At 46.9% G+C, this 24,244-nt stretch overlaps 1 protein-coding gene across 1 annotated transcript in view; it reads right to left on the reverse strand.

Annotated features, from left to right (window-relative positions):
• Window positions 1-24,244, reverse strand: part of LOC126199100 (cytochrome P450 6k1-like) — a 202,178-nt gene that overhangs the window by 70,481 nt on the left and 107,453 nt on the right. The window contains exon 5 of the mRNA XM_049935850.1: window positions 15,013-15,291. Within this exon, the coding sequence (XP_049791807.1) occupies window positions 15,013-15,291 (279 nt within the window). The remainder of the gene's footprint in view (window positions 1-15,012; window positions 15,292-24,244) is intronic.

Here is a 24,244-nt window from a genome sequence, read left to right on the forward strand (position 1 = left end):
TCATTTTACGTTCTTCGTTCTTCTACGGCAGTGAACTTGTTTGGTTTAGATTTGTTTCAGTTGTTTAATTTGTCTATCGTAAATCAGGTCCTATCAGTGAATCAGACTGTGCCTTCCGCCAGTGTTTCTCGTCTATGTGAAGAATTTGCAGACATTTTTGCACCGGGCCTTGGTTGCGCTAAGAATTATGCAGCGCATTTGGAACTGAAAGCAAACGCGCAACCGAAGTTTTTCAGAGCGCGCAATGTTCCCCACGCATTGCGTGATGAGGTCGCAAGAGCATTACACGATTTAGAATCTCAAGGTGTAATTGAACGTGTGCAGGCTTCTCTCTGGGCCTCACCCTTAGTAATTTTGCCAAAACCTTCCGGAAAATTGAGACTTTGTGTGGACTTCAAGGCAACTGTGAATCAACAACTTGTGACTGCAACTTTTCCTTTGCCCCGCCCGGAAGATCTTTTTGACAAACTGTGCCCGGGAACATATTTTTCAAAGTTGGACCTAGCACATGCGTACTTGCAAATACCGGTGGACGAAGAATCCCAGCGCGTCTTGGTGGTAAACACGCATCTTGGGTTGTATCGCTTCAAACAACTGCCATTCGGGTGTGCATCCGCACCTGCATTGTTTCAGCCATATTTACAAACTGTTTGTGCGTCGGTCCCTACTGCTGCGAACTATCTGGACGATATTGTGATCTCCGGAAAGACAGAAGCCGAACATTTGCAAAATCTCCGAACGTTATTTCAGGTCTTGCGACAAAATGGTCTTCGCTTAAGGAAGGACAAATGTGTGTTTTTTGCTCGGAATTTACCCTACCTGGGCCATGTCCTCAATGCCCAAGGAATACATCCGAGTCCAGAGCACCTCCGTGCCATACAGGATTTGCCGTCACCGCAGAACTTGAAACAGCTGCAGAGTGTGTTGGGGAAAATTACTTACTACCATAAATATGTTCCCCATGCCTCTTCCATTTCAGCTCCGCTTCATCGCTTACGCCGGAAAGGTGTTCCGTTCGTCTGGACGACGGAATGCGAACGCGCCTTTCGCCAGTTGAAATCGGCGTTGCTTTCACATACTTGCCTTACGCCATTCGATCCCCGAAAACCCCTTTTGTTGATGGTAGATGCGTCGGATTTCGGGATCGGTGCTGTGCTTGCGCACAAAGATGGATCGCAGGATCGCCCTATTGCCTTTGCGTCAAAATTGCTCTAGTCTGCGCAAAGAAATTATTCACAGATAGAGAAAGAAGCTTTGGCTCTCGTATTTGGTGTTACAAAGTTTCATGATTTCTTGTATGGTCGTCACTTTACCATCCTCACAGACCACAAACCTCTGATATCGCTTTTTCATCCGAACACGCCTGTACCTCCACGTACAGCGCAGAAATTCATTCGCTGGTCTATTTTTCTCTCGCAGTACCGCTACGATATCTTGTATCGGTCCACTGCTAAGCACGGCAACGCTGATGCGTTGTCCCGTTTGCCTGTTGCCGAGGATAAAGCATTCGATTCTTCCGAACTTGCTTGCATGTTCATTGATGCGGAAACCGATGACGTGGTCGAATCGTTTCCGATTGATTTTCGTCGTGTAGCTACGGCCACAGCTGTTGACCCTGTCCTTGCTACTGTTTTGCGTTTTGTTGCTACGCACTGGCCCTTGTCAAAGTCACGGATCGAGGATCCGTTGGTTCGCCGATTTTTTGCTCACAAGGAGACTTTTTGTACGACGTGGTGTTTTGTTGTTGCGTTCTGATAATGATCAGTCTCGGGTTGTGGTCCCACGTTCGTTACAGTCCTCTGTCTTAAAGCTTCTCCACCAAGGACATTGGGGTATAGTGCGAACGAAACAACTTGCTCGTCAGCACTGTACTTGGTTCGGAATCGATGCTGCGATTACGCATATGTGCTCTTCTTGCGTGGCGTGTGCCGAACACCAGGCCGCCCCGCCGCGGAAATTCTTTGCATGGCCGACAACCACTTCCCCTTGGCAACGCTTGCACATCGATTTTTCTGGTCCATTCTGGAATGCTCGATGGTTGGTTGTGGTCGATTCTTTCAGTCATTTTCCGTTTGTTGTCCGGATGTCTTCAACGACGTCATCTGCCACCATCCAAGCGTTGTCCGCTATTTTTTGCATTGAAGGTCTACCACAGACTATTGTTTCCGACAATGGCCCACAATTCATGTCTGCAGAATTTCAGTCTTTCTGCAAGGCCAATGGTATTCAACATCTGACATCTGCGCCGTTTTCGCCTCAGTCAAACAGTGCCGCTGAACGATTGGTCCGGACTTTCAAGTCACAGATGTTGAAGTTGAAAGAGTCGCATTCTCGAGAGGACGCATTGTTGCTCTTTTTGTCCTCGTATCGCTCTCAGCCCCGCGATGGTCGCTCGCCAGCTGAGCTGCTCCATGGTCGTTCTCATCGGACCTTGATGTCTTTGCTGCATCCGCCGCATCAGGTTCCTGTGCTGCGCCAGACTCCTGCTTTTGCTCCTGGCGACGTTGTCTATTATCGCAACTATCGCGGTTCACGGCGTTGGCTCGCAGGGCGCATTCTTCGCTGCCTCGGCCGCGCGATGTATTTGGTTTTGGAGGCCTCTGGTGAGGTGCGTCGGCATCTCAATCAGCTGCGCCTCTGTCGTCGCCTGGGTTCTGCCGCTCCCCATCTGCTTTCAGTGACGGGGCCATCAGGTCAACGCCCTGGGGACCCATCTACTGGCTCGCCTCATCCCCAGGTGTTCCCGACGCTGCCTTCCATTTTGCCTCATGGCGCCGCGCCGCCACAGCCGCCGCAGCCGCCTCCGGCGCCGCCCGCGGTGGACGCGTCGCTGCAACCGCCACGCGCCTCCCTGGGTCACGCGCCGCCGCTTGCTTTCCGTGACCAGCCGTCCTCCGCCATGGAACTATTGCCCGCTCCGGACCAGATGTCGTCATCGCGCGTCGGATTCCCCGACGCCATGGAGGTCGACCCTTCGGCCCCTCCTGTCTCATTACGGGCGCATACACCGCATGTTGACGTGCACCCTGGACTAGGTTTTCAGACGTTTCCTAGCTCCCCTAGGACTGAATGGCAGGGTGCGGGTGGCACAGCCTCGCCTGTTGTTAGGCTCCCCACCTCATCGCCTACGTCAACATGGGGTCCTCCCCACGGCGGACGGAAGCCTTATAACACGACCGTTCGCCGATTTGCGGGGGAGGAATGTGGTGTCACCGCCAGACACCACACTTGCTAGGTGGTAGCTGAAATCGGCCGCGGTCCTCTAGTACATGTCGGACCCGCGTGTCGCCACTGTGTTATCGCAGACCGAGCGCCACCACATGGCAGGTCTCGAGAGACTGACTAGAACTCGCCCCAGTAGTACGGACGACCTAGCAAGGCGCAGTTATCCATATCTGGAGAGAGTCTCACTTGTGTTCACCATAGAGATGTACAAGAAGAAATTAAAGATAAGTATATGAGAAGCTCCGTTCTTTTCTTTATAGCTTTTACCACATATCCTGTTTCAGATTTAACGCAAGACGGCGTGAGTTGACGCGTGCCCTATCGGCTACTTCAATGTGGACTGGCTGCTCTTGTCAGTCCACAACAAATACACTAAGCAGATTCAGAAGGATGTAGGCAGCAGTAGGTACTGGGAGATGAAGAAGCTTGCACAGGATAGAGTAGCATGGAGAGCTGCATCAAACCAGTCTCAGGACTGAAGACCACAACAACAACAACAGTTCACAACCAATAAATTGTGCCTGGTAAACCTTTCTCGAAGTAGTGCTACTTCTATATAAAATCCAATGAAGCCTTCATTCTATCAATAAATTGTAGTCAGAGTCCACATCTGCCACTGGAAATGTCTTATAATTTTAAATCTGTTTCCTAAATCTCTGTCTAACCATTACACGACCAATCTGAAGCCTTTCGGTGTTTCCAGCTCTCTTACACGTATATATTGTTCTTTCATGATCCTTAAACCAAGTGTTAGCGTCGATTAAATTATGCTATGAGCAAAATTCTACCAGGCGGCTGTTTCCCTCATTCCTTTCCCCCAGTCCATATTCACCTACTTTTTTCCCCTTTCTTTTCCTGCTATGAATTCCAGTCGATCATCACAATTAAACTTTCGTCTCCTTAACTATCTGAATAATTTATTTTATCTCATCACACATTTCTTCAATCTCTTCGTCATCTGCGGAGCTTTTTGGCATATAAACTAGTACTACTGTGTTGTGTGTGGGCTTCGTGTCTATCTTGGCTACGATAATGCGTTCACTATGCTGTTCAAAATAGTTTGCCCGTATTCCTATTTTCTTATTAATTATTAAATCTATTCCTGCATTACCCCTAATTGACTTTGTATTTATAACCCTGTATACTCCTGACCAGAAGTCCTGTTCTTCCTGCCACGAACTTCACTAATTCCCACTATATTCAACTTCAACTTATCCATTTCCTTTTTAAAATTTTCTAAAGCACTTGCCCGATTAACGGATCTAAAATCCACAATCCGAACCCTAGAATGCCACTTTTGTTTCTCCTAATAACGACACCCTCCTGAGTAATTAAAATTAATTTAATAGCTTCAGCTGCTGACGGGCGTTGATATATATCAATGGGGACAGGTGAAAATGTCTGCCCCGACCGGGACCTCCTGCTTACATAGCAGACGCTCTATCCATCTGAGCCACCAAGGGCACAGAGGATAGTGCGACTGCAGGGACTATCTCGCGCACGCCTCCTGCGAGACCCACATTCTCACTTTGTATGTCCACACACTACATTCTCAGTGTCCCAGCCCAACACGCTCATTACTCGTGGAAGACATTCTTACCAAGTCCCGTAAGAGTACGGGGAATAGGTGTGGATCCGCACAGAAGAAGAATGTCATGTCCGAAAGAGTAGACACCATATCCATATAAGTATGTCCTCCTGAGTAGTCCCAGCTCGGAGATCAGAACGGGGGAGTATTTTACCTCTGCAATATTATGACTGTAGTTTCCCTTTGCTTTCAGCCGTTCGCAGTACAAGCACAGCAAGACCATTATGGTTGATGTTAAAATGCCAGATCAGTCCCAAACTGCTACCCGAGTAATAGAAAGGCTGCTGACGTTCTTCTGGGGCAACATGTTTGTCTGGCCCCTGAATAGGTAACCCTCAGCTGTGGTTGCACCTGTGGTATGGGTATCTGTATCGCTGTCGCACGCAAGCCACCCCACCAACGACAAGGTCTATGATTCATGGGTGGGGGGGAGGGGGTTTACGGATGGGGGGGGGGGAGGAATACTACAAACATCTACGTGTTTCAAGTAGTACTTCCTCTAGAAGAACCGGAAGCACATCGACAATGCCCGTATCTTTTACCTGTAAACGTTTCTTCAGTGAAGTAAGGACCAATCACGGATACTCCAATAATACAGCACTAGAAGTTCACACTCCACTGCCTCTCATGTTCAACTTTATTCAGCCAGTGCTGATTCTCACCACCCGCAAAATACATGTTTCTAACTTTCAGTTGTCCATTATTTGTCAAGATAGCTTCATCGATAACGAGACTGTTTGAAGAAAGAACCTAGTGTCAGGATTTTGCATCAGAACCGAACTACAGAATTCCTTGAGTCTTCTGAAACCCAACTGCTTAATATGCTGGTGAAGAGACACCTGATACGGATGGAAGGTGCTAGCGCGCAAAATGAAAAAAACGCTGAGCTGTCTCATTGCAGAGGCACCCACTATTTGTCTGGGGCAAACAAGCAGCTACGAGCAACAGCTGCCAGAACATGTACACTCCTGGAAATGGAAAAAAGAACACATTGACACCGGTGTGTCAGACCCACCATACTTGCTCCGGACACTGCGAGAGGGCTGTACAAGCAATGATCACACGCACGGCACAGCGGACACACCAGGAACCGCGGTGTTGGCCGTCGAATGGCGCTAGCTGCGCAGCATTTGTGCACCGCCGCCGTCAGTGTCAGCCAGTTTGCCGTGGCATACGGAGCTCCATCGCGGTCTTTAACACTGGTAGCATGCCGCGACAGCGTGGACGTGAACCGTATGTGCAGTTGACGGACTTTGAGCGAGGGTGTATAGTGGGCATGCGGGAGGCCGGGTGGACGTACCGCCGAATTGCTCAACACGTGGGGCGTGAGGTCTCCACAGTACATCGATGTTGTCGCCAGTGGTCGGCGGAAGGTGCACGTGCCCGTCGACCTGGGACCGGACCGCAGCGACGCACGGATGCACGCCAAGACCGTAGGATCCTACGCAGTGCCGTAGGGGACCGCACCGCCACTTCCCAGCAAATTAGGGACACTGTTGCTCCTGGGGTATCGGCGAGGACCATTCGCAACCGTCTCCATGAAGCTGGGCTACGGTCCCGCACACCGTTAGGCCGTCTTCCGCTCACGCCCCAACATCGTGCAGCCCGCCTCCAGTGGTGTCGCGACAGGCGTGAATGGAGGGACGAATGGAGACGTGTCGTCTTCAGCGATGAGAGTCGCTTCTGCCTTGGTGCCAATGATGGTCGTATGCGTGTTTGGCGCCGTGCAGGTGAGCACCACAATCAGGACTGCATACGACCGAGGCACACAGGGCCAACACCCGGCATCATGGTGTGGGGAGCGATCTCCTACACTGGCCGTACACCACTGGTGATCGTCGAGGGGACACTGAATAGTGCACGGTACATCCAAACCGTCATCGAACCCATCGTTCTACCATTCCTAGACCGGCAAGGGAACTTGCTGTTCCAACAGGACAATGCACGTCCGCATGTATCCCGTGCCACCCAACGTGCTCTAGAAGGTGTAAGTCAACTACCCTGGCCAGCAAGATCTCCGGATCTGTCCCCCATTGAGCATGTTTGGGACTGGATGAAGCGTCGTCTCACGCGGTCTGCACGTCCAGCACGAACGCTGGTCCAACTGAGGCGCCAGGTGGAAATGGCATGGCAAGCCGTTCCACAGGACTACATCCAGCATCTCTACGATCGTCTCCATGGGAGAATAGCAGCCTGCATTGCTGCGAAAGGTGGATATACACTGTACTAGTGCCGACATTGTGCATGCTGTGTTGCCTGTGTCTATGTGCCTGTGGTTCTGTCAGTGTGATCATGTGATGTATCTGACCCCAGGAATGTGTCAATAAAGTTTCCCCTTCCTGGGACAATGAATTCACGGTGTTCTTATTTCAATTTCCAGGAGTGTATTTCGTTCGCTGCGCTCACTGCAGGCTTGCTTCTTACACATTGCGTAGTATTCCATTGCACTTACAAGAACATTGTTTTGCACATTCCCCGAACTGTCTTTCTTGTTCGATATCGTCTGTCGTTATTCATTTTTTCTGTGCGTACCTTCCGAATTTCCGTAGAGAAGTACATATATAATTTCTCTCAGTTTGTGATAGACTTTTATTATTTCAAACTAACCAGCACTCGGCTCACGTTAATGAAACATACAGAATGAAAACTACATTTACATTGTACCACATTTACACCGGTAGCGGCAGCACAAAATTTTTTCCTTCTTATCCGACCAGTTGTATTTCCTTATTCTGGTATGAAATCACGAACTTCCACACACGACACTATCGATTCCCTAACCCAAGCAGATACATCCTAAGTTCCTGATATTACAATTATATCGAAACGACTAATCGGATTTTTAAAAGTGAAACGGCATAAAATTCGTCTCTCTTACAAGGGAAACTCCCCATGATACCCCCTCAGATTTAGTGGTAGAGTGGCCTACTGGATAGCCCATCAAAGACGGAACACCGTTCAAGTATGAAAACAGGAAGGAGGTGCGCTGAACTGTGAAGAAAAGAAGCAAAATGTAACAGGGAACGATCCAAACTCAAGATATGCAACATCGATCGAATCTGAATAGGCACGGCATCGCGGTTGTGTGGTCACGGTGTTGGACTGAAAAGTAGGAAATCCATGTTCAAATTGGTTATAGAATATGAGTCATGTGGTGAGAATATACTGTATTACTGATGCAAGTAAATGTGATGAACTGTGAGAGCAGGCGAGATGCCGCACAGATCTCTCAAAGTAATGAAAACAAGAAATAAACAGATGTGAACTATGTTACACAAAGGAATTCAAGAGCCAAAACTTCCAAAACTTCGTAAGACGTGGTACTTGTGTAGAACAAGCAAAGATACGTAAGTCTGGAGGCCTGTTCCTTACACCTCGCTGTTGCAAATGGACGTTATACCACTATGTTATTGTTGTGGTCTTCAGTCCTGAGACTGGTTTGATGTAGCTCTCCATGCTACTCTACCCTGTGCAAGCTGCTTCATCTCCCAGTACGTACTGCACCCTACATCCTTCTTAATCTGCTTAGTGTATTCATCTCCTGGTCTCCATCTACGATGTTTTCCCTCCGCGCTGCCCTCCAATACTAAATTGGTGATCCCTTGATGCCTCAGAATATGTCCTACCAACCGGTCCCTTCTTCTAGTCAAGTTGTGCCACAAACTCCTCTTCTTCCCAATTCTATTCAATACCTCCTCATTAGTTATGTGATCTATCCATCTAACCTTCAGCATTCTCGGGCACCACATTTCGAAAGCTTCTATTCTCTTCTTGTCCGAACTATTTATCGTCCATGTTTCACTTCCATACATGGCTACACTCCATACAAATACTCTCAGAAACGACTTCATGACACTTAAATCTATACTCGATGTCAACAAATTTCTCTTCTTCAGAAACGCTTTCCTTGCCATTGCCAGTCTACATTTTATATCCTCTCTACTTCGAACGTCATCAGTTACTTTGCTCCCCAAATAGCAAAACTCCTTTTCTACTTTAAGTGTCCCATTCCCTAATCTAATTCCCCCAGCATCACTCGAGTTAACTCGACTACATTCTATTACCCTCGTTTTGCTTTTGTTGATGTTCATCTTATATCCTCCTTTCAAGACACTGTCGATTCCGTTCAACTGCTCTTCCAAGTCCTTTGCTGTCTCTGACAGAACTATAATGTCATCAGCGAACCTTAAAGTTTTTGTTGCTCTCCATGGATTTTAATACCCACTCCGAATTTTTGTTTTGTTCCCTTTACTGCTTGCTCAATATACAGATTGAATAACATCGGGGACAGGCTACAACCCTGTCTCACTCCCTTCCCTATCGTTGCTTCCCTTTCATGCCCCTCGACTCTTATAACTGCCATCTGGTTTCTGTACAAATTGTAAATAGCCTTTCGCTCCCTGTATTTTACCCCTGCCACCTCTAGAATTTGAAAGAGAGTATACCAGTCAACATTGTTACAGGCTTTCTCTGAGTCTACAAATGCTAGAAAAGTAGGTTTGCCTTTTGTTATTCTAGCTTCTAAGATAAGTCGTAGGGTCAGTATTGCCTCACGTGTTCCAGTATTTCTACGGAATCCAAACTGATCTTCCCCGAGGTCGGCTTCTACCAGTTTTTCCATTCGTCTGTAAAGAATTCGCGTTAGTATTTTGCAGCCGTTAACTGATAGTTCAGTAATTTCCACATCTGTCAATACCTGCTTTCTTTGGGATTGGAATTATTATACTCTTCTTGAAGTCTGAGGGTATTTCGCCTGTCTCGTGCATTTTGCTGACCGGGTGGTATAGTTTTGTCAGGACTGGCTCTCCCAAGGCTGTCAGTAGATCTAATGGAATGTTGTCTACTCCCGGGGCCTTGTTTCGACTCAGGTCTTTCAGTGCTCTGTCAAACTCTTCGCTCAGTATCGTATCTCCCATTTCATCTTCATCTACGTCCTCTTCCATTTCCATAATATTGTCCTCAAGTACATCGCCATTGTATAAACCCTCTATATACTCCTTCCACCTTTCTGCTTTCCCTTCTTTGCTTAGAACTGGGTATCCATCACAGCTCTTGATATTCATACTAGTGTTTCTCTTTTTTCCAAAGGTCTCTTTAAATTTCCTGTAGGCAGTATCTATCTTACCCCTAATGAGATAAGCCTCTACATCCTTACATTTGTCGTCTAGCCATGCGTGCTTAGCCATTTTGCACTTCCAGTCGATCTCATATTTGAGACTTTCAGATTCGCTCCAGGTTGGGAATCTTGAGCTTGGACCATTCACTGTTTTTGTTTTCCTTCTTTTTTCACAGTTCAGTACACCTTCTTTCTGTTTTCATGTTTGATCTGTGTTCAGTTTTTGATGGCCTATCCGCTGGGCCACTTTACCACTAAATGTGAGGAGGGGGGGGGGGGGGTGCGATGTTGTTGTTTCCCTTGGTAGAACCAAATTACCAGCAGCAGAAATTACTACACAGTGAAGACTCGATTATCCGGATCACGGTTATACGGATTCGCGATTATCCAATTTGTCAACTGCGAGTAAATATTTTTGTATTCTTCTCCGTGCGTGCACCGACATTTCGCACTGGCACAGTCCGCCCGCGCCGTTTCATTATTGTTTTGAGTTAAGACAGTTGCCAAACGCTACGCCTCTGACAAGGAGTCGCGTCGCATCTGTGCTTAAAAACGTGAAAACGCGAGAGAGTGTGGCGGTATCGCTTAAAGAGTGGCAAAGTTGTGACAGTAATGATCAAGGTTTTTGGGTCATGTCGGATGACGAAGTGTTGTAAACATATTGCAGGCAAACGAACACCACGAAATTCGAGAAGATGAAACAGAAGAAAAATTAGAAGCAGAAAATGATGCAGGAGCATCTCATGGGGAAGCATTTCAAGCCCTGGAAACAGCTTTCAAACGGTAAAAAAACAAACAGTGTGATTTTATTAAATTATAACGAATTCTTGACGCAGCAGCAACGAAGAGAAAAAAGTGTAACAGTGAAATGACTATTATCAAATATACTAAACAAAATTGCAGTGACTGTCCTATGCGGCTTTTGTTAGGTATTTCACTATTAAGGTTGCAGCATTTTAGTAATTTTAAGAAAATATGTATGTACATACGAAAATATAACATTATGAAATAACCATGTGACAACGTACCTAAAAGGTTACCATACACGATCGACGCACGTCATCTTTCTAGAGTGAACTATAAAAAATCGCTTTTCTTTAGACATTCTATTATTCAGATTTTCGATGATCAGAAAGACTGACATCAACAATTAGTCTGGTTAATCAAGTTTTCACTGTAGTTCCATTTGGAACGTAATGTTGATACGACACCTGCCGGCCGCTGTGGGCGAGCGGTTCTAGGTGCTTCAGTCCGCAACCGCGCTGCTGGTACGGTCGCAGGTTCGAATCCTGCCTCGGGCTTGGATGTGTGTGATGTCCTTAAGTTAGTTAGGTATAATTAGTTCTACGTCTAGGGTACTAAGGACCTCAGATGTTAAGTCCCATAGTGCTTAGAGCCATTTGAACCATTTTTTGATTGCTGTCACCATTTTACCGACATCTTTGTAATTAATATAGTTACGAAGAGAGACTATGCGTCGTCTAGTGTGGGCTGTCTCATAGTTCATCTGGACGAAAGCAGAATTGCTATACCTCAAACGAGTCCGGAAATATCTAAGGTAGACAGCTTATCTGAATCACGATGTATAAGCATAAATGGTATATGGAATTAGTATATTCTGTGGTGAAGACGTGTTTTCGAAACTTCAGTAGCTTCCTCTGAGTTTAGCTTCCTTAACGGAAGTCAGGTATCTGCGTGATGTGCTCACTGCTTTTATTTATCACTAACAACCCACCCCAACTTCGCACAGGTAGTACTAAGTATGTATCGCTGGATGACTTGTTTACAATAGGTAGAGACATGCACAAACCGTCCTCGTATGTATTGGCGAAAACCATATCAGTAATACCTGAGATTAACCTACACAAAAAATGGTTCAAACGGCTCTGAGCACTATGGGACTCAACTGCTCACGTCATTAGTCCCCTAGAACTTAGAACTAGTTAAACCTAAGGACATCACAAACATCCATGCCCGAGGCAGGATTCGAACCTGCGACCGTAGCGGTCCTGCGGTTCCAGACTGCAGCGCCTTTAACCGCACGGCCACTTTGGCCGGCTAACCTACACAAATCACACTAATACCCAAGAAAGCAAAAGGAGTAATCCGCTGAATTACAGACCCATATCACTAACGTCTATTTGCAGTAGGATTTTGGAACACATACTGTGTTCGAACATTATGAATTACCTCGAAGAAAACGATTTATTGACAAACAGCCAACACGGATTCAGAAAATATCATTTTGTGCAACGCAACTAACTCTTTATCCTCAGAAAGTGATGAGTGATATCGATAGGAGATCTCAAATTGAACCCATATTTCTAGATTTAGAGAAGGCTTTTGATGTCGTTCTTCACAAGCTGCTTCTAATTAAATTGCGTGCCTGTTGGACATCGTCTCAGTTGTGAGACTGGATTTGTGAATTCCGGCCAGAAAGGTTATAGCTCGCAGGACTGACGGAAAGTCATTGAGTAAAACAAAATTCATATCTATCATTCCCCAAGGAAATGTTAAAGGCCCTCTGCTGTTCCTAATCTACAAAAACGACATAGGAGACAGTCTGAGCAGCCCTCTTAGATTCTTTGCAAACGATGCTGGCATTCACCGTCTTGTAAAATCATCAAATGATCAAAACTAATTGCAAAATGATTTAGACATGATATCTGTCTGCTGTAAAAAGTTTCAAATGACTCTAAATAATGAAAAGTGATAAGTAATCCACATGAATACTACTAATAATCCACTAAATTTCAGTTACACAAATCATCCAAATCTAAAGACTGTAAACTCAACTCGACCATAGGCCTTGCCTTTATTAAGTGATTTAAGCTACCGAGGGTATCTAATTCTAAGCTACTCGTATTTGCAGCAGATATCAGGTGAATCCCTGGACTGTAAGTCCCCCTCCCAAAGATTCCCATTTGTGATTTCCTCTGCCCCAGACCCAGCTTGCTGGGGCTATAGGCTGATAAGAACCGGTCCGGATCTCGAACAGCCCGGTCTGCTCTACATCTACATCTACATCCATACTCCGCAAGCCACCTGACTGTGTGTGGCGGAGGGTACCTTGAGTACCTCTATCGGTTCTCCCTTCTATTCCAGTCTCGTATTGTTCGTGGAAAGAAAGATTGTCGGCATGCCTCTGTGTGGGCTCTAATCTCTGTGATTATATCCTCATGGTCTCTTCGCGAGATCTACGTAGGAGGTAGCAATATACTTCTTGACTCCTCGGTGAAGGTATGTTCTCGAAACTTCAACAAAAGCCCTTACCGAGATACTGAGCGTCTCTCCTGCAGAGTCTTCCACTGGAGTTTATCTATCATCTGCGTAACGCTTTCGCGATTACTAAATGATCCTGTAACGAAGCCCGCTGCTCTCCGTTGGATCTTCTCTCTCTCTTCTATCAACCCTATCTGGTACGGATCCCACACCGGTGAGCAGAATTCAAGCAGTGGGCGAACAAGCGTACTGTAATCTACTTCCTTTGTTTTCGGATTGCATTTCCTTAGGATTGTTCCAATGAATCTCAATCTGGCATCCGCTTTACCGACGATCAAATTTATATGATCATTCCATTTAAAATCGCTCCTAATACCTACTCCCAGATAATTCACGGAATTAACTGCTTCCAGTTGCTGACCTGCTATATTGTAGCTAAATGATAAAGGATCTTTCTTTCTATGTATTCGCAGCACATTACACTTGTCTACATTGAGATTCAATTGCCATTCCCCTCACCATGCGTCAATTCGTTGCAGATCCTCCTGCATTTCAGTACAATTTTCCTATATTACAACCTCTCGATATACTACAGCATCATCCGCAAAAAGCCTCAGTGAACTTCCGATGATATCCACAAGGTCATTTATGTATATCGTGAATAGCAACGGTCCTACGACACTCCCCTGCGGCACACCTGAAATCACTCTTACTTCGGAAGACTTCTCTGCATTGAGAATGACATGCTGCGTTCTGTTATCTAGGAAGTCTTTAATCCAATCACAATTGGTCTGATAGTCCATATGCTCTTACTTTGTTCATTAAACGACTGTGGGGAACTGTATCAAACGCCTTGCGGAAGTCAAGAAACACGGCATCTACCTGGAAACCCGTGTCGATGGCCCTCTGAGTCTCGTGGACAATAGCGCGTGCTGGGTTTCACACGATCGTCTTTTTCGAAACCCATGCTGATTCCTACAGAGTAGATTTCTAGTCTCCAGAAAAGTCATTATACTCGAACATAACACGTGTTCCAAAAATCAACTGATCGACGTTAGAGATATAGGTCTATATTTCTCCACATCTGTTCGACGTCCCTTCTTGAAAACGAGGATGACCTGCGCCCTTTTCCAATCCTTTGGAACTCTACGCTCTTCTGGAGACCTACGGTACACCGCTGCAAGAAGGGGGGCAAGCTACTTCGCGTACTCTGTGTAAAATCGAACTGGTATACCATCAGGTCCAGCGGCCTTTCCTCTTTTGAGAGATTTTAGTTTTTTCTCTATTCCTCTGTCGTCTATTTCGATATGTACCATTTTGTCATCTGTGCGACAATCTAGAGAAGGAACTACAGTGCAGTCTTCCTCTGTGAAACAGCTTTGGAAAAAGACATTTAGTCTACAACTTAGGTCATCGGTCCATAAGCTTACACATTACTTTATCTAACTTAAACTAATTTACGCTATGGACAACACAGACACCCATGCACGAGGGAGGACTCGAACCTCCGACGAGGGGAGCCGCACGGCCCGTGACAAGGCACCCCAGACCGTGCGGCTGAATATCGCAATTGTCAGCATCTCACTCTCACTCACTCTCTCTCTCTCTCTCTCTCTCTCTCTCTCTCTCACACACACACACACACACACACACACACTCACTCATCTCTCTTTCTCTCTCTCTCTCTCTCTTACACACACACACACACACACACACACACACACACACATCTGCGCGCGCGCATAAAGCCCAAACATTATGAGAGGAAGAAGTTGCTGTTGCCACTCCGAACTGCCGACCTCGTATTCTGTGTGGCAGAGTGGGTCAAGTGTGAATACACTAGGAGAGCGCCGCGCCTCACCTCTGCGAGCGAACGCCATCAGCATGTCTAACACGTGCGCCGGCTTGCCGGTGTCCGCCGCCGATCGCCGATGCTCGGACAGCTCCGCGAAGGTGTGCCTGTAGAAGCTCTCGGGGTCGGCGCCGAAGAATGTCGGCGCGAACAGCCGCAGCGGGCGCAGCTGCGGAGCCACGAACACCGACAGCACCTCCAGCGCGCGCCGCGGCGAGAACCCGAACACGCCCCGCACCGCGTCGTTCCAGCCCCGGCTCTCCCCCGACAGCGCGCCGCCCTCCACACCTGCACACCGCGCAAACCCCGTCAGCGAAGCACCTGACACAACTAACTCAACACTACTCTACACTTAGAGGACAAAAGTCGTGGAATACCTCCTAATAATGTGTCGGACCTCCATTTCCCCAGGGCAGTACAGCAACTCGACGTGGCATGGCCTCAACAAATCGTTGGAAGTTCCCTGCAGAAATATTGAGCCATGCTGCCTCTACAACCGTCCACAAATCCGAAAGCGTTGCCGGTGCAGGATTTGTGCACGAACTCAATTCTCGATTGTTGTTGCTGTTTTTGTTGTGGTCTTCAGTGCAGAGACTGGTTTGATTCAGCTCTCCATGCTACTCTATCCTGTGCAAGCTTCTTCATCTCCCAGTACCTACTGCTGCCTACATCCTTCTGAATCTGTTTAGTGTATTCATCTCTTGATCTCCCTCTACGATTTTTACCCTCCAAGCTGCCCTCCAGTATTAAATTGGTGATCCCTTGATGCCTCAGAACATGTCCTACCAACTGGTCCCTTCTTCTAGTCAACTTGTGCCACAAATTTCTCTTCTCTCCAATTCTATTCAATACCTCCTCATTAGTTACATGATGTTCCCATCTAATCTCAGCATTCTCCTGTAGCATCACATTTTGAAAGCTTCTATTCTCTTCTTGTCTAAACTATTTATCGTCCATGTTTCACTTCCACACATGGCTACACTCCATACAAATACTTTCAGAAACGACTTCCTGCCACTTAAATCTATACTCGATGTTAACATATTTCTCTTCTTCAGAAACGCTTTCCTTCCCATTGCCAGCCTACATTTTATATCCTCTCTACTTCGACCATCATCAGTTATTTTGCTCCCCAAATAGCAAAACTCCTTTACTACTTTAAGCGTCTCATTTCCTAATCCAATTCGTCTCGATTATGTACCATAAAACTTCGATGGGATTCATGTCGGGCGATCTGGGTGGCCAGCTGTTTCGCTTGAATTGTCCAGAATGTTCTACAAACCAATCGCCAACAACTGTGGCCCGGTGTCTTAAAAAATTATATCGTTGTTTGGGAATATGAAATTCATGAATGGCTTCAAGTAGCCGAACACAACCATTTCCAGTCAACGATGGCTTCGGTTGGACCTGAGGACCCAGTCCATTCCACGTAAAACAGACCACACCATTATGGAGCCACCACCAGCTTGCATAGTCCCCCATTGACATCCATGACTTCGTGTGGTCTGCACCACACTCAAACCCACCATCAGCTCTTACCAACTGAAATCGCGTCTCGTGTAACCAAGCCACTGCTTACGAGGATAATCCCAAAAGTAAGGTCTCCTATTTTTTTATGAGTACATAGTCCTGTTTATTTCTAGAATGGTTTACATCAGTTTACAGCTTGAACATTTAGCTATTTTTCGACATAATCACGATTTCTGTTGATGCATTTGTGTAGGCGCTATGGCAATTTTTGTATGCCCATATCATACCAGCTCGCCGCCATTCTGTTCAGTAAGTTATGAACCTCTTCTTTCACCTCTCTGTCGGAGCTGAATCGCTTTCGGGCCAAATGTTGGATTTGGATTGTTTGGGGGAAGAGACCAAACACCGAGGTCATCGGTCTCATCGGATTAGGGAAGGATGGGGAAGGAAGTCGGCCGTGCCCTTTCAAAGGAACCATCCCGCCATTTGCCTGGAGCGATTTAGGGAAATTACGGAAAACCCAAATCAGGATGGCCGGAGCGGGATTGAACCGTCGTCCTCCCTAATGCGAGTCCAGTGTACTAACAACTGCGCCACCTCGCTCGGTGGCCAAATGTTCTTTTAACCTAGGGAACAGGTGATAGTCCCTGAGCGCCAAGTCAGGACTATGCGATGGGTGGGTGATTATGTTTCACTTAAACTGTTACAGGAGAGCAACGGTTTGCCGAGCGACGTGTGGGCGAGCGTTGTCATGGAGAATGTGTAAGCCCTTGGTCAACATTCCCCTTCTCCGGTTGGGAATTGCCCGTTTGAGTTTTTTCAGAGTCTTACAGTACCTGTCAGCGTTAATTGTGGTCCCAGCGATTCAGCTCCGACGACGAGGTGAAAGAAGAGGTTCATAAATTTCTGAACAGCATGGCGGCACGATGGTATGACATGGGTATACAAAAACTGCCACAGCGTCAACAAAAATTGATCGACAGAAATGGTGATTATGTCGAAAAATAGCTAAATGTTGTAAACTGATGTAAACCATTGCAGAAATAAAGAGCTCTATGTACTTATAAAAAAAATTGGAGACCTTACTTTTGGGATTACCTCGTACAGTCGTCTAGTGTCCAACCGATATGGTCACGAGCCCAGGAGAGGTTCTGGAGGCGTTGTCGTGCTGTTAGCAAAGGAACTTTCGTCGGTCGTCTGTTGCCATAGCCCATTAACGCCAAATTTCGCTGCATCCCTCTAACGGATACGTTCGTCGTACGTCCCACATTGATTTCTGCGGTTATTTCGTACAACTCCACGCAAACGCCGCTGCTCTAGGCCGTTAAGTGAAGGCCATCGGCCCCTGCGTTGTCCACGGTGAGACGTAATGCCTGGAAGCTGTTTTCCTCCGTACACTCTAGACACTGTGGGTCTCGGAATACGATTTCCGAAATGGAATATCCTACACGTCTAGCGCCAACTAACATCCCGCGTTCAAAGCCTGTTAATTCCCGTAGTGTGGCCGTAACCCTGTCAGAATCCTTTTTACATGAATCACCCGAGTACAAATGACAGCTCCGTCAATGCGCTGTCCTTTTAAACCTTGTGTGCGCGACACTACCACCATCTGTATATGAGCATATCGCTATCCCATAATACACTCCTGGAAATGGAAAAAAGAACACATTGACACCGGTGTGTCAGACCCACCATACTTGCTCCGGACACTGCGAGAGGGCTGTACAAGCAATGATCACACGCACGGCACAGCGGACACACCAGGAACCGCGGTGTTGGCCGTCGAATGGCGCTAGCTGCGCAGCATTTGTGCACCGCCGCCGTCAGTGTCAGCCAGTTTGCCGTGGCATACGGAGCTCCATCGCAGTCTTTAACACGGGTAGCATGCCGCGACAGCGTGGACGTGAACCGTATGTGCAGTTGACGGACTTTGAGCGAGGGCGTATAGTGGGCATGCGGGAGGCCGGGTGGACGTACCGCCGAATTGCTCAACACGTGGGGCGTGAGGTCTCCACAGTACATCGATGTTGTCGCCAGTGGTCGGCGGAAGGTGCACGTGCCCGTCGACCTGGGACCGGACCGCAGCGACGCACGGATGCACGCCAAGACCGTAGGATCCTACGCAGTGCCGTAGGGGACCGCACCGCCACTTCCCAGCAAATTAGGGACACTGTTGCTCCTGGGGTATCGGCGAGGACCATTCGCAACCGTCTCCATGAAGCTGGGCTACGGTCCCGCACACCGTTAGGCCGTCTTCCGCTCACGCCCCAACATCGTGCAGCCCGCCTCCAGTGGTGTCGCGACAGGCGTGAATGGAGGGACGAATGGAGACGTGTCGTCTTCAGCGATGAGAGTCGCTTCTGCCTTGGTGCCAATGATGGTCGTATGCGTGTTTGGCGCCGTGCAGGTGAGCGCCACAATCAGGACTGCATACGACTGAGGCACACAGGGCCAACACCCGGCATCATGGTGTGGGGAGCGATCTCCTACACTGGCCGTACACCACTGGTGATCGTCGAGGGGACACTGAATAGTGCACTGTACATCCAAACCGTCATCGAACCCATCGTTCTACCATTCCTAGACCGGCAAGGGAACTTGCTGTTCCAACAGGACAATGCACGTCCGCATGTATCCCGTGCCACCCAACGTGCTCTAGAAGGTGTAAGTCAACTACCCTGGCCAGCAAGATCTCCGGATCTGTCCCCCATTGAGCATGTTTGGGACTGGATGAAGCGTCGTCTCACGCGGTCTGCACGTCCAGCACGAACGCTGGTCCAACTGAGGCGCCAGGTGGAAATGGCATGGCAAGCCGTTCCACAGGACTACATCCAGCATCTCTACGATCGTCTCCATGGGAGAATAGCAGCCTGCATTGCTGCGAAAGGTGGATATACACTGTACTAGTGCCGACATTGTGCATGCTCTGTTGCCTGTGTCTATGTGCCTGTGGTTCTGTCAGTGTGATCATGTGATGTATCTGACCCCAGGAATGTGTCAATAAAGTTTCCCCTTCCTGGGACAATGAATTCACGGTGTTCTTATTTCAATTTCCAGGAGTGTACTTTGTCACATCAGTGTTTGTCGTCAAGCATCGCTGAGTATCCACTCCTCAGCATTTCATGCACATCATACGAGTGGCACACAGACCTTTCTTTGGCTGCATCTACTTGCATACCCAGGAAACCATTTTGCAGAGGATACCTACTGCGGTACCACACAGTAGGATTTCTTCCCATTCCAAGGGTGTATCGAGAATAATTGCTTAAATACCTCTCTGTGCATCCTGCAGTAACCCCAATCTTGTCATAATGAAAAAGGCCGATTCAGTTGTATGATAAAAATTTATTTATGAATCTCTTACTTTCGCTTTTTATAAACTGCTTTACCCTAGGCACGGTTGCCGCCCGTCCCCCCCTCCATCACGGTCTTGTTTAGATAAATAAATTGCTATTGTACCTTAGGTTCTTCTACATTTCATTTGTAAAATTACTCGTAAAGGTGCTGCCTAAGCTTCCCTCCCACATTTTATGATTCTGAACCGTGTTGCCTCTCATTGTATACATCCATACGCACGTGACCAATTTTCCTTATCAGCACCGGCCCCGATAAACCTCGGTTGCAGCCCTGGCAGTTGCTGAGTGTCTCATTCAGTCACGATGACGTTATACCTTTGGTATGTCTACATAATATTTTTAATTTTCTCTTTGCCTAGTGCTTTCTTTACCTCGATGATGGCTATTTTGTAAGCAGCATTTTACACGGAAAGTCCAAGTAAACTGATATAACTGCCTAATAAGGTGTAGGGCCCCCGTGAACACACAGAAGTGCCGCAACACTCGCGGCATAAATTCGACTAATGTTTGAAGTAGTGCTGGACGGAATTGATACCATGAATTCTGCAGGGCTGTCCACAAATCCGTAAGAGCTGCTAGCATGAGTTTCTTAGAAGTAGATACCTTAGGGGTTTGAAGCAACTCAAATCGCTTGATACGGGCAAGTCTTCAGGTCCAGATTGTATACCGATTAGGTTCCTTTCAGATTACGCGGATACAGTAGCTCCCTACTTAGCAATCATACACAACGGCTCGCTCACCAATAGACCTGTACCAACAGATTGGAAAATTGCGCAGGTCGCACCAGTGTTTAAGATGGGTAGTAGGAGTAATCTATCGAACTACAGACCTATATCATTGACATCGGTTTGCAGTAGGGTTTTGGAGCATATACTGTATTCAAACATTATGAATCACTTCGAAGGGAACGATCTATTGATACGTAATCAGCATGGTTTCAGAAAACATCGTTCTTGTGCAACGCAGCTAGCTCTTTATTCGCACGAAGTAATGGCCGCTATCGACAGGGGATCTCAAGTTGATTCCGTATTTCTAGATTTCCGGAAAGCTTTTGACACCGTTCCTCACCAGCGACTTCTAATGAAGCTGCGGGCCTATGGGGTATCGTCTCAGTTGTGCGACTGGATTCGTGATTTCCTGTCAGGAAGGTCGCAGTTCGTAGTAATAGACGGCAAATCATCGAGTAAAACTGAAGTGATATCAGGTGTTCCTATATAAATGACCTGGGTGACAATCTGGGCAGTTCTCTTAGGTTGTTCGCAGATGATGCTGTAATTTACCATCTAGTAAGGTCATCCGAAGACCAGTATCAGTTGCAAAGCGATTTAGAAAAGATTGCTGTATGGTGTGGCAGGTGGCAGTTGACGCTAAATAACGAAAAGTGTGAGGTGATCCACATGAGTTCCAAAAGAAATCCGTTGGAATTCGATTACTCGATAAATAGTGCGAGGGCTATACACAAAGTACATTACGTTTTGGAATTAAAAATAAATAAAGTATTGGAAATTTTTTTTATTATATACAGATGAAAGCCACACTTAAATACTACTTTTCTACATAGTTGCCATTTAAATTAAGGCACTTATCGTAGCGATGGACGAGCTTGGAAATTCCTTCGTCGTAAAATTCGGCCGCCTGCGCCTTCAACCACGTGGTTACCTCTTCTTGAAGCTGTGCGTCGTCATCAAAACGCTGCATAGCCAACCACTTCTTCATTGCTGGGAATAAGTGGAAGTCGCTCGGTGCCAGGTCGGGACTGTACGGCAGATGAGGAAACAACTCCCACTTAAAAGATTCGAGAACTTCACGAGTGGCATTTGCCATGTGGGCCCGGGCGTTGTCGTGAATCAGCAAGATCTTTGAGCCCAACTTTCCCCTGCGCTTGTTTTGTATTGCTCTTCTGAGGTTGTGCAGAGTTTGGCAATACCTTTGAGAGTTTATTGTAGTGCCTCTTTCCAGGAAATCCACAAAAATCACACCTTTTCTGTCCCAAAAGACAGTCGCCATCACCTTCCTTGCCGACATTGTCTGCATGCATTTCTTGGGTTTTTGGGGGGAATTTGTGTGCCTCCACTTTCTCGTAAGCGTCCAAAAACGTTAACGCTGCAGCCATTCGCTGATTTTTGTGAATCTCTGTCAAGATTTTTGGTATCCATCTTGTACAAAACTTGTGGTAACCAACCTTTTCGGTAATGATTTCGTGCAACAAACTTCGAGAAATTTGTGGAAAACTCATAGAGAGTTCCGTTATTGTGAAATTACGGTTTTCACGGACCGCGGCATCGACTTTTTCGACAAGTTCGGCAGTCACTATGTTGGGTCTTCCACTTCGCTCTTCGTCGTGAACGTTAGGTCGGCCATTTTTAAATTTTATGGCCCATTGACGCACTCCACCTTCAGTGATTATGTTGTCCCCATACACTTCACAAAGCTGCCGATAGATTTCTATCGGTGTACAGTTTTTTGCAGTCAGAAACCTTATTACAGCACGCACTTCACACTTCGCGGCAATTTCAATTAACGCTGACATTTCAAACTGTCACAGTAACTCAACGGAGTACAGCACGAACCTCTCACTAGCACGACAGGATGTCGACTGAGCGGCGGAATGCCATGACACCAAGATGGCCGCGCTAGCCCCGCCCCTAACGGACACAAACGAAAACGTAATGTACTTTGTGGATAGCCCTCGTACAATTCTCAAGGCTGTCAATTCAACTAAGTACCTGGGTGTTAAAATTACGAACAACTTCATTTAGAAAGACCACATAGATAATATTGTGGGGAAGGCGAGCCAAAGGAGCCAAAGGTTGCGTTTCATTGGCAGGACACTTAGAAGATGCAACAAGTCCACTAAAGAGACAGCTTACGCTACACTCGTTCGTCCTCTGTTAGAATATTGCTGCGCGGTGTGGGATCCTTACCAGGTGGGATTGACGGAGGACATCGAAAGGGTGCAAGAAAGGGCAGCTCGTTTTGTATTATCACGTAATAGGGGAGAGAGTGTGGCAGATATGATAGGCGAGTTGGGATGGAAGTCATTAAAGCAAAGACGTTTTTCGTCGCGGCGAGATCTATTTACGAAATTTCAGCCACCAACTTTCTCTTCCGAATGTGAAAATATTTTGTTGAGGGCAACCTACATAGGTAGGAATGATCATCAAAATAAAATAAGAGAAATCAGAGCTCGAACAGAAAGGTTTAGGTGTTCGTTTTTCCCGCGCGCTGTTCGGGAGTGGAATGGTAGAGAGATAGTATGATTGTGGTTCGATGAACCCTCCGCTAAGCACTTAAATGTGAATTGCAAAGTAATCATGTAGATGTAGATGTAGACGTAGATGAAGAGTACGGGGGGAGGGGGGTGGAGATCGCTTCTGAACAGCATGTTGCAAGGCATCCCAGACATGCTCAATAATACCCATGTCTGGTTAGATGGCCAGCGGAAGTGTTTAAACTCGGAAGAGTGTTCCTGGAATCACTCTGTAATAGTTCTGGACGTGTAGTGTGTGGCATTGTCCGTGTGAATGCACAATGGACATGGAAGAACGCAGGTGATCAGACAGGATGCTTACGTACGTGTCACCTGTCAAAGTCGTATCTAGACCTATCAGGGGTCCCACATCACTCCAACTGCACATGCCCCACACCATTACTGAGCCTCCACCAGCTTGAACAGTCCCCTTCTGACGTGCAGGGTCCATGGATTCATTAGGTTGTCTCCATACCCGTACACGCCCATCCGCACGATACGATTTGAAACGAGACTTGTACGACAAGGCAACATTGTTCCAGTCATTAACAGTCCAATGTCGGTGTTGATGGGCCCAGGCGAAGAGTAAAGCTTTGAGTCGTGCACTCGTCAAGGGTACAGAAGTAGGCATCCGACTCCGGAAGCCCATATCGATGATGTTTCGTTGAATGGTTCGAACGCTGACACTTGTTGATGGCCCAGTATCGAAATATGCAGCAATTTGCGGAAGGATTGCACTTCTGTCACACTGAACGATTGCCTTCAGTCATCGTTGGTCTCGTTCTTGTAGGCTCTTTTTCCGGCCGCAGCGATGTCGGAGGTTTGATGTTTTACCGGATTCTTTATATTCTTTATATTCACGGTTCACTCGTGAAATAGTCGAACGGGAAAATCCCCATTTCATCGCTACCTCGGAGATGCTGTGTCCCGTCGCTCGTGCGCCGACTATAACATCACGTTCAAGCTCACTTAATAACCTGCCATTGTAGTAGCAGTAACCGATCTAACAACTGCGCCAGACACTTGTCTTATATAGGCGTTGCAGACCGCAGCGCCGTATTCTACCCGTTTACATATCTTTGTATTTGAATATGTCGATACCAATTTATTTGGCGCTTCAGTGTAGTAATATATAGTTGTTGATAACGAGTTTTCCTTTAAATAC

The sequence above is a fragment of the Schistocerca nitens genome, chromosome 8 (assembly GCF_023898315.1).
Source record: "Schistocerca nitens isolate TAMUIC-IGC-003100 chromosome 8, iqSchNite1.1, whole genome shotgun sequence".
NCBI lineage: Eukaryota > Metazoa > Arthropoda > Insecta > Orthoptera > Acrididae > Schistocerca > Schistocerca nitens.